The 12007-nt window shown below is 38.5% G+C and overlaps 1 protein-coding gene across 2 annotated transcripts in view; it reads right to left on the reverse strand.

The window, feature by feature from the left end:
- Positions 1 to 3166: 3166 nt before the first annotated feature.
- The window catches only part of FRZB (frizzled related protein), a 32534-nt gene continuing 23693 nt past the window's right edge, over positions 3167 to 12007 (reverse strand). For both annotated transcript variants that reach the window (XM_075933758.1, XM_006121709.3), the window contains 4 exons: positions 11271 to 11336; positions 8639 to 8843; positions 8297 to 8360; positions 3167 to 4558 (listed from right to left, as the gene is read on the reverse strand). In XM_075933758.1, coding sequence (XP_075789873.1) covers positions 4448 to 4558; positions 8297 to 8360; positions 8639 to 8843; positions 11271 to 11336 — 446 coding nt within the window. In that variant the 3' untranslated portion in view covers positions 3167 to 4447. The remainder of the gene's footprint in view (positions 4559 to 8296; positions 8361 to 8638; positions 8844 to 11270; positions 11337 to 12007) is intronic.

Below are 12007 nucleotides of genomic sequence, written 5' to 3' on the forward strand. Positions count from 1 at the left end.
AGGATGAAGAGAACAGCTACTCTCAGGAACGAGGGGCTGAATCCAGCCTGAGGCAGAGATTATGCTTGCTCATGTTTGTCTTGGATTTGAATACTCTGCATGGTGGGAGAGGATCATACATATTAATTGAGTCAGCGGTTCTCAACCATTCCAAACTACTGTACTCCTTTCAAAAATTTGTCGTCTACCCCCCCCCAATTTAACCTCACTTAATAAATGACAGATATAAAAATCCCAGAGTTACAGGCACTTTTGCTGAAAAACAACACTCATATTTTTACCATATCATTATAAAATATATCAATTGGAATATAAATGCTGTACTTACATTTCAGTGTACAGCAGTGGTTCTTTGTGCTCCAGCCACCAACCAGAAAACCCTCCACAAAGTGGAGCTTGGAGCAGACCCCCAGGCATGAGGCCATGTGGCAGGACTCCTGTCAGTTGAGTGCAGCCCCAACTCTAGACCAAGCAGAGCAGCCCAGTGGATCTGGACCCAGCAGGGCAGCCCCAATCCCAGCCCCAGCCAGATGGCAGGCCAGCCCAACAGCCTCAACATACGAGATGGCAAGGCAGCCCCTCAGCTCCAACTCCAGATCGTGCTGCACCAAACAACCTAGCAGCACTAGGCCAGGTGGCATGGCAGCTTGGACTCTGGAACCCACTGGCAGCCCTGGACCCTGCCATGCTGGGCAGGGTGACCCCAGATATGGCAGAGCCAGGTGGCCCAGAAGCTCCAGTTCTAGACCCTGGTAAGAAGGGCAGTCTAGGAGCCTCAATTCCAGACTCCACTGGGCAGCCTTTAGTGCACCGGTGGCTGCAGCTATGTGCTAATTGGGCCACAAGCCGAGAACCACTGGTGTGTAGTATACAGAACAATATAAACAAGTCATGTCTAGACATTTTAGTTTGTTCTTTATATAGCCAGTTATAAAACTAGGCAAATATCTAGATGAGTTGATGCTCCCCTTGCAAGACCTCTGAGTATCCCCAGGGTTATATAGTTGAGAACGACTAGCCTGTGATGTGGCCAGAGGGCTGAGCCACTGAAAATCGACCTAATGAGGCTGACAATCTACAAGGGATGCCCCAAGAAAATATGCAGCATCTCACCAAGTTGACAGGAGGCACTCACAAGAAGCGAATGTCCCCTATCACATAGTCTAGACAACATAATTCTGCCTCAGTGCATGGGACTAGATGGATCATAGTCCCTTCCAGACTTACTACTTTTGAAAGAGGCACTTTTGGGGTGGTGAGGGCAAGAGGAGGCATGTAAAGGGCTGGGAAGAGACTAAGCAACCCAAACTGCCGCTTTTTCTGTGGCAAGGGAATTCTGAGGACAGAGAGGCAGGGTGTAGGGATTTCTATGCCAGATGTAAGAAGTCATCACACACGTCTAAGCTCATTCCATGAAGTCCACTGAACAACCACTGCAGGGCTGGTTTAACATTTTCCTTCTAAACTCTTTTGACTAAAGATTTTGTTTTTATTAAAAGTGCCTGCTTTGATGAGAAAATGTACCTGTTTCATTGAAAACACAAATGCCTGAAAACCAAAATATTTTGATTTGGAAATGCTGCCATAGTGCCTCCTGGGAGCTGTACTTCGGTTGTCTCTTGTCTCCCTATTCTTCTATGGGCTGGCCTTAATTTTCCTGTATTCAACCAGTCAGAAAACTTAAGCTATACACGAGAAAGGAAGCATCAAGCTCCCAAATAGCAACTCCCAAGAGGCACCAGCATGGCAGTTCCAAATGGAAATATTTTGGTTTTCAGCAGAAATGTTTTGGTATTCAGATTTCCACCTAAACTCTAAGACTGTGACTACACTGGCGGGATCTTGCGCAAAAGCAGTCGCTCTTGCGCAAAAACTTGCTGCCTGTCTACACTGGCCGCGTGTTCTTGCGCGAGTATACTGACGTTCTAATGTATCAAATTGGGGCTTCTTCCGCCAGAACTCTGACGCTCCTGCTCAGGAATAAGCCCTTTTGTGCCACTGTTCTTGCGCAAGAGGCCAGTGTAGACAGGCAACATGAATTTCTTGCACAAGAAAGCCCTATGGTTAAAATGGCCATCAGAGCTTTCTTGCGCAAGAGAGCATCTACACTGGCGTGGATGCTCTTGTGCAAAAGCACATGCCAGTGTAGACGCTCTCATCTGGAAGAGTTTTTGCAGAAGAACTCTTCCATAAGAGTTATTGCGCAAGAAGCTGCCAGTGTAGACGTAGCCTAAGGCTACGTCTAGACTGCAGCCTTCTTCCGCAAAAGCTTATGTAAATGACGCGGGGAGTAGACTATCACAGTGCTTCATTTGCATAATTAATTAGCAGCCGTTTTTGCGCAAGGGGCTTTTGTGCAAAAAGGAGCTGTGTAGATGGCTCCTTTTTGCACAAAACCCCTCTTTTGCGCAAGAACCATTCTTCCTGAAAAAATGATGAAGAGCAGCTCTTGCACAAGAGGGTTTTTTGAACAAAAAAGAGCTGTCTGCACAGCTCCATTTTGCACAAAAGCCTCTTGCACAAAAACGGCTGCTAATTAATTATGCAAACGAAGCACGGCGATATTCTACTCTGCGCTTCATTTGCATAAGCTTTTGCGGAAGAAGGCTGCAGTAGAGACGTAGCCCAAAATTTGCGTGGGGAGGTGAGGCATTTTTCAACCAACTCTAATAGTATTCAAATCTGGCACTTCAACACAAAAACTCTGAGTATTTCCATTGAAAAATACCCACTAATTAAAACATTTCAATTGATCCAAACTGAAGTGATTTCCCATCTCATAGATATTGTGAGATTTCAACTTTCTCCCAATTTTCACCAAATATTCAAGGGAAGGCACAACTGTTTCCTGCCCAGCTCTACTGGCATCCCATTGCTAATCTCCTGTGCCATCCAGTTCCCATCTGCAGTGTTTAAAGAACATAAAACCGTGTCTCTGTTCAGTCTCTAGCATAACAGAGTTCTCAGCTTGACCAATGAAAATGTTAAATTAATATTATGAACTTTTATTAAATGTGTTCTCTCTTCACTGCTTTATTTGCATTTAAAATCAGAAATGTTTGTTCTGAACTACCTAAGAATTAGTGTTGTTTCCTGTGGACTCCTGTGTCAACAGCAATCCCAAGATATATGGGTGTCCTGGGAAAAGAAATTCAGTACTTCCAACTGAAAATGCAGTAACAGTTTGCATCATAAGTATTTTATTTTCTGTACACCATATCTCAGAAGCTTGGTATTCTACTTACATCATATTTTTAAAAAAACTATCATTTCAAATTGTTGGCACTGACGCCGTGAAACAATTCTATCGAAGGAAGAAAATGAAGGGGATTTTTTTGTGCTGGCATACACTGTGGACAACAATAAATCACTGGCAATAGAAATATGCATTTGGTGCAAAAGTCAGGATAAGGTCTTTGTTGATAACTATAATTCTTTTATTAAACATATTTTACTGAGCATTAAACACTGCTGTTTATGTAGGCACAGAAATAAGAACAACAACATACATTTAAAATGATAAAGTGCAGACCTATACTGAGAAGCAGGCCTGGTAAGTCAGTCTACTCCTACGATTTGGAAGGGGGAAGAGGGAAAGGAACTGCCATTATGAGAGTTAGTATATTGTAAATTATGTTGTGAGTTAACAGAACTATATCATGTTTCCCACAAGGATTAAAGCATTTGAGAAGAAGTGTTTTTGTTGTGAAAGATGAAAGTTAGACTTAAAATAATTTACACAGTGGTTTATTTAAGACTGTGCAAATTGAAGGCTTGTGCTGATTAGAACGCATCCTTTAACACAAGCCCCTTCCTTAATGCTGATTAGGTATTTTTGTTGTTGTTGTTAGAAAGTATTTAAACTGATTTTCAGCCAGTCAAAATTTTCCTTACCACTTTTCTGCTGCTAAACCTAATTTTTTTTTACTTCACTGTTTTTCAAGAAGTGCATATAATTCTTAACTTGTGTATATATGGCCATTATATTTCAGAATAAAACTTATACATTAAAAATATAGTTGCTGCAATCATGATCAAGCATGTAAGAAAAGGGGTCAGGAACAGGGAAGCTGGGTTAAAGTCACTTTTTTTTTGTAAGGTCCTGGTTTCATTCCTGTGCTGTAAGGCTTTCTCTAGGCAACCTGGCCCCACTGATAAAACAACTAACATGTCTGTTAACTTCAGTAAACGTGCCCTCCTCTCTTTTTCATCTCATAAGGGCAGTTTTCTGCAGCTATTACTGAGATAAAAATGTATAATTTTTTCAGGGTTTACATCCCCACCCTAAAAAAAGGCAGAAAACAGGAGGAATAATAACTAATTAGCTACAACATGATTTTGTAGTAAACAATAGAATATAACGTGCAATAGTGCAATTTGTCCCTTGCTGCTCCAACAATGCAAGTCTTAATATATAGTCCATGAATTTTTACATAGCTTTTCATATTTAATTGCGTGTTTGTCGTGGATTACTGTTTTTGCCAGACTTTTGGGCAGAATCACTTTGTCCAGGTTCATTTTTGCCTTTTCCAGGATGACGGAGTTTCTGATCCCAGCGCTGTACAATTTAAGCAAACAAAACTAATAAATAATGGAAGGAAAACATTTAACAAAACTAAAAATCTGTATGTTTTTAAAATATCCTAAATTCAGACATTTTTACAGAGCTAGTTCACAAATTGCACTGAAATGCTGCAATGCAATATTTATTAAAAAAATATTATTGCTCCCCCCCTCCCAAAGAGAAAATGCCCAAGACTTTATAAAAGAATGTGAATGCATGTGATTTACAGAGTTCTGCCCCAGAATGCACAACATGGTGACAGGAATGTGGCTACCTAAAATGTGTACCTACATAATATTACAGTATCAACTCGACAAATTGCAGGGTAAAGCAAGTTCATGCTTTCATGGTCTAGTGACAATACGTCTTAAAACCTTATTTCTTTAATTGTTTTTGACAGGGATGTGCCATTTTAAATCTACTTACTAAGGCAAAGATTCTGCAAATTGATTTGTACAAACCCCTAGGTCTGTTTACTTTAGAAGGGCTCTGTGTGGCATCTCAACTACTCAGCACCTCAAAGGATCATGTCTTAAAATGCATAGCATGTTATTTACAGAGGGGATGAGTAACATTACACACAGACCTAAGTTATGAATGTCAGGATAGATTATGGCCAAGACACAGATTTTAACAAAGTTATTTTACAAAAATTGAATGATTTTAAAAGTTAATTCATATATATTCAAATATTTTTGGATGTTTTCTACCCTTTAAAATATTTTATATTGCAATTACACCACAGAATATGAAGTGTACAGGGCACACTTTATTTTTATTACAAATATTTGCACTGCAAATAACAAAAGTAGTATTTTTCAGCTCTCCCATTGCACTGAAGTACTCGTAATCTTTATCATGAAAGTTGAATTTACAAATGTAGAATTATGAAAAAAAACCTGTATTCAAAAATAAAACAATGTAAAACTTTAGAGCTTACAAGTCCACTCAGTCCTACTTCTTGTCCACTCAGACAAACAGTTTGTTTACATTTGCAGGAAATAATGCTGCCCACTTCTTGTTTACAATGTCACCTGAAAGTGAAAACTAATAAATAATCTCATTTCTGTAGCCAATGTTGCAAAATATTTATGTGCCAGATGCACTTAAGATGTGTATGTCCCTTCACACTTAAATCACCATTCCAGAGAACATGTGTACATGATGATGACAGGTTCTGCTCAATAGCAACTGAAAGAAGTGCAGCCTAATTCTTGTTCATTTTCATCATCTGAGTCAGATGCTACCAGCAGAAGGTTGATTTTTTCCTTTTGTGGTGGTTCAGGTTCTGTAGTTTCAACATCAGAGTGTTGCTCTTTTAAGACAACTGAAAGCATGTTCCATGCCTTGTCCCTCAGATTTTGGGAGGCACTTCAGATTCTTAAATTTTGGGTCAAGTGCTGTAGCTATCTTTATAAATCTCACATTGTTACCTTCTTTTGTGTTTTGTTAAATCTGCAGTGAAAGTGTTCTTAAAATTAATATGGTGATCTGAGAGTGCTACTACATGAAATATATGAAACAGTGTGGTTAAAACACAGAGGAGTAGATATACAATTCTTCCCCAAGGAGCAGAGTTACAAATTTAATTAACACATTTTTTAATGGGCATCATCAGCATAGAAACATGTCCTCTGGGATGGTGGCCAAATCACGAAGGGCATACCAAATGTTTAGCATATCTGGCACATAAAATACCTTGCAATGATGGCTATAAAGTGTCATGGAAATGCCTGTTCTCAATTTCAGGTGACACTGTAAATAAGAAGTGAGCAACATTATCTCCTGCATATGTAACCAAACTGGTTTGTCTGAGCAACTAACTGAACAAGAAATAGGATTGAGTGAACTTATAAGCTCTACTGTTTTATATTGTTTTGTTTTTGAGTGTAATTCTGTAACAATCTACATTTGTAAGTTGCACTTTCACAATAAAGAGATCACACTACCGTATTTGTATTAGATATATTTAAAAATATTATTTCTTTAACACATTCACAGTTCAAATATTTGTTACAAAAATAATGTAAAGTGAGCACTGTATTCTGTGCTACAGTTGAAAATACAGAAAAACATCCAAAATATTTAATACATTTCAATTGACATTCTATTGTTGAACAGTGCAATTAAAACTGCAAATAATCACGATTACCTTTGAGTTAACTGCGATTAACCGACAACCCTAGTAGCAATCAATCACCACTGTATAAAGCACATTAGATTTTAATAGCCTATGCTTAAGTTTATTCATGAAACTATCTTCATCGAATTCAAAGTCATGCTTGTGCTTTACAGCCTAAGGACAAAGTTACTGACATACATAATTTATTTGCAGGGTTCTCATTTGCTGGTTTTATTAGAAAAAAAAGAATAAGGATCTTTTCCAGTTCTTAGGGGTTTCTAAACTACAATTTGTATGTATGTGTTCGTGTTTCTAAGAACCTGATAGCACAAGAATTTCTGTCTGCCTAAGAGATCATAATTAACATCATGAAAATGAATTGGCAGACACCACGATACAATGACAAGCAGAAAGGTGTCCTACTTTTCTTTTTTATTTAAATGCATAAGTAAATCTACCTGTGGGCCTTTTTAGGAACCCAGAACAGAAAATCAGTCAAGCGATACTACAGCATAGTCAGCATAAGGGAACAAGCAGTAGTCATTAACTGAAAGTTACACCTCTAGAATCAGACAACCAGAATAAAGTGGTACCAGAGAACAGTTATCACATGATCTGTGGCACTGGAGCTGAGGAGGATCCAACAGATAGGATAAGAATTTAAAATGGGTCACCCAGGCTTATAAAAGAAATATGGATGTCAGCTAGATGCAGAATTTGTTACCGAAAATAGGATTTTCCCTGCAACAATCACTAAAATGTGAAACAAATAAAGAGAAAGTGAGAGACGCACACATGCAAAAAAGATCTAGGGAATCTCATTTATGTCAAATCAACATGTTGGAGAAATGCTTTCCATGTAAACTGATATTCTTTGTAATGCTACCAAAGTCACTAAAACCCTTTATGGTCTAACAGGTGCCACCTACATGTGATAAAGCTTAGGACTCAAAGATTGTGTGGATGCCTAGCTTACCCAATCACAAGAATTACAAGATATTATGGTGAAACATATGTCATTTTTGTGTCCACTTCAGTTTCTCCCTATTTCTCTATTTTCTTTCAGATATGAACTCGCACACTTGTATTCCTCCCATGTTTTTTTCCAACCTCACATTTGTTGAATGTTTCCTTAGAGAAGACCTACAGCTAGGAGAGAGACCAATCTAGATGAGAACTGTATTTTAGATGAGAACTATATTTAAATGTTAAAATTTGAGATGCACGAGTCTGTAAATGAGATAAGAATAAGGTTTGTAACACCATGTTCTACCCTTAGCTGTGTGTAGACGGTTCCCACTGAACCAAGTAAGAGTTGCATGTATGCATCTAAAAGCAGAATTTGGCTGTAGATCTAACTCATGCTCCTGCTGATTTAAATCAACAATTCAGGTTTCAATCACTGCTGTACTTGTACAAATCTAGAGTAACTCCATTAATTCCAATTATGTTATCCGGATTTACCCTTGTGTAATGGAATCAAAATTTGATCCATTAATTTTAATGGCTACAGAATTGGGCCTCACATATTTTCTCTCTTTTCTTAAAGGTGAGATACGATCATTGTTTCCGGTGTCAAGCATTACAAAGGTCATGAAACATTTTCTTACCTTTACTTTTTTACCAAGACGATCCTTCCATTTCTCAGCTATGGAGCCTTCTACCAAGAGCAACCTATACATTTCAGATAAGCCAGTTATTTTGTTATCAAGACATGTGTACACTGTACACAGCAATATACACAGCACTAACAAGATCTGCTTAAAGGGAGAACTTCACAGCATTCAGCAGCGGCAAGTCCAGATAATTCAAGGGTATGGCTCGTGAGTTCTGAATAAAAACCTGCCCAGTTTTCTTCAGAGGGAACAATGATGGCTTCAAAATGAGGTCTCATGAGTGGACAATTAGAACAGAGAAAGTAATTCTTTAAAGAACATTAATCAATAAATTACCTGGAGCGTTCCTCATCTTCATAGCCCATTATAATGTATTCTTCATTGGCATTGAGCGGGGGGCACAGACAGCCAGAGTTTGTGTAAAGGTTAACAGTGTCCTTAGGAATATTCACCAGGGAAGATTTTAGTATCTCCTTTACTTCAACTACTGCGGTAACATCGTGACATTTAGTCTTCACCTCCTTCACTTTAGCTCGAATGACTGGGGAAAAGTAACAAAGTGCAGTTTAGCAGCAGCAAATAATGTAGGTCATCTCCATGCCATCTGTTGTGACCTGGTGGATTAGTCTTTTGTGTGCTTCTTTATCAAAAGCTCAACTGAACTCCATCTAGATTTTGCCCTCAAACGCCTCTCTCTCCCAATTTATTCACTTCCTCTTCTTCAAAAAGTAACCTATACATTTCAGGTAGCTCATCTATCTAATAGCAAAAGGGAGTAAGCACAATCTATCTAATAGCACTATGCGGGGAGTAATTTGGCAAAGGGCCTTTCACCTTACTTTCTCTGTGATTTTTTTAGACTTTTTCTTTTAGCCTCCTTCTTTTATCCCCTCTGTCTTTTAAATGTATAATTCGTACTTCATGCTGTTTCCTGCTGGTTCATTCATCTTATGCTACAGCAACTTCTTTCTTATCTAGGGCCAGTGCAGACTCTTAATTTGTCATCCACAGCCTTTCACAAAATTGAGATTATACTTGAAAGCTTTAGTGTATCATTATCTCTATTGGGTGTCAAGGCCTTTCCTTTTCGCTTCTTCCTCCAGTGACCCAGCACCAATCTGCTCTGTTTTCCATGAACTCCAATGCTCCTGATCTTGACCTGATGACCTGTCTAATTGTTTCTGCTTTGAGCCTATCATTCTCCCATGAACTGCATAGTAGGGGAAAGTTGCCTTCCAAGGGCAGCAGTTTTTCAGGTCTCTCATTGTGACCAAAAAGCTGGCACCACATGCAAATCCAGAGGCCATCCTCAAAGAATACTACATCTTGCGTTGTTTTCAAATACTAGAATCTTCCTTCATTTACTTCTAAATTCCTCAGATTCTTAATCTTAAAAAAAAGACATCATAGAAGAGATGTAATGTAAATCCATTAACCAATTCCCACTCCTCCCTCTCTTTCACATAGGTTTTCCACCCACAGACATGCTCAGCATGCACTGCAGCTAAGTTAAACACCACTGTTCAACAGCGCACAGGTGTTACGTAACGCCAGAGGAAAAATTTTATCCAAACAAATCCACTTTCTTAAAATATCTTAAGACTTTACTACAAAAGACTACTTCACTTTGGCATTCCTTCTAATAATGTGTTTCCAGAGGTTGTTAAATTCTAAAGAAAGAGAGGAATGGCATAAAACACTATAAAGAGAGCCTGTGGTAACTCATCTTCATTCTCCCCAAAACAGCTTCCATGCTATAGCTGTCACATGCCATCGCTTACTAAATCCCTGCCACAGGCAGGTGCAGTATACACTGCACAATATTCACACCACAAACACTGCCCAAATACACCTCCCACTACCATATATAAAACAGCTAAATGAGGCAGAAACTCATAATCCTGTTGCTTTTCACTGACTATAAAAGTTCATTAATATCATTTAGTATAATTAATTTTATTGCAGACTTACTGGATACTATTTGTATACATATATACTTAAAACATAATGAAAACCATTCTATTGTTTAAACCGATGGCCTGGTCATGTAAACCCTATATCACGACTTCAGTGAAACTCATATTGGCTACTCAGATGAGTAAGAGATCACAGGTCAACAAGTTAAGACCCCAACTGCCCAATTCTGCATTTCTGACTCCTATATGCAATCCTTACTTATGCAAGAAATCTTGGTGACTTCATCAGGTTTATTTGTGTAAGAAAGACATGCTTGAATAAAGGCTACAGAAATGACCCGGGGATGTTCAAAGAATAGGGAAATTCGGACAGCTCAGGACATACGCTCGACACCATGGGGTACTGACCACATAGCTTAGCCTGCAGGAGCCTCACTACTAGCCATGATGCAGAAGAAGGAAAAAAAACTAACTTCAATGTCAGATCTCAGATTGAAATTTGCAGGAATGACAGTTAATAAAACTTTTTATTTGTAACCTAAGTGAATTTGAGCTAGAAATCAGATAGAGATAGAGAGATCAAACACTCCAGACACATTTAAGACTCAAAACACTTTTCAATACATAAACATTTAGTATTCTCCTGGAGCCAATAAAGTGGCACATCACATACCTGACTAGAATTTACAATGAAACACAGCAGCATTATGCCATGATGCATCCTGGGAATGTATGTTAATGCTTAAATATTGTTTTAAAAAAAATTATTCACAGAACATTTTTTATCTCAAAAGCAACAAATATAATAAAATATTAATCCAGCCTTGCCTCATCCTTCCATGAGTGAATCAAGTTTTTTACTTCATGTTGTCTTTTTTATAGTTGCTGCTAAAAGTTGCTCAATGCAATAAATCAGAGCTTTCCTAGTATAATACAAATGAGTGGGAACTTAGGACATGCCTCATTGTAGTGGAACTTTTTCCTGTCTATCAATAACTTTAGTTTTCTGAAAACCTGAAAGGTTTAATACGTAGCCATGCAGTTGTCCTTACCATAGTTATAATTGTTCCGAAGATACGTCTTCTGGGTAGCTTTAATAGGTTTGCATCTGCAACGCTCTGAAAACACAGAAAACGTTTGCTTTAGAACAAGGCATTGATTCAATGGCAAACTCTGCCATCCTCCCCAATGTGTCTTAAAAAAAAATCAGATGGCAATAATTATATGTATATCCAGGTTCTAGTAAAAACTTAAGGTATTATTAGTCTCCTCTGCACAAAAAGATAGTGAAACAGAACATCAGGTAGGTTTAAGGCTACTTACAAAAAGATTAGAGTGGAGCCAAAAGAAAATCAAATTTCTGACCTGCAGGAAATTCTGATACTTCAACATTTGTTTTCATCACAAATCTAAATAGTTGAAATACCACCACTTAGGACAACAAATGGGGGAGGAGGAGGAGGAAATGTCAGAATGTTTTGTTTTGAACCTGTTCAATTTTATAAAGTATTTTCCTATTGCAGCATATTGCCTCATGGGAACTGTAGTTCAGGAGTCTGATGGCCACATTCTCCTTATGGGCCTGGCTTCCCTGATCTTCCATGATTCACCATTCAGCTGATCAGAGGGAAGACTGTATTGTATCATGGGAGATGTTGTCTGGCAAGGGAGCTATAGGGGAGAATGGGGGCAGGCACTACAGCTCCCATGAGGCAATGCACCAAAATAGGGAAATGCAGTTTAATGTTTAATTCCTTTCAGCTAGTTCAACAAACTAACTCAAATTAAG

This window comes from Pelodiscus sinensis, chromosome 7, assembly GCF_049634645.1.
Source record: "Pelodiscus sinensis isolate JC-2024 chromosome 7, ASM4963464v1, whole genome shotgun sequence".
In the NCBI taxonomy this organism is placed as follows: Eukaryota; Metazoa; Chordata; order Testudines; family Trionychidae; genus Pelodiscus; species Pelodiscus sinensis.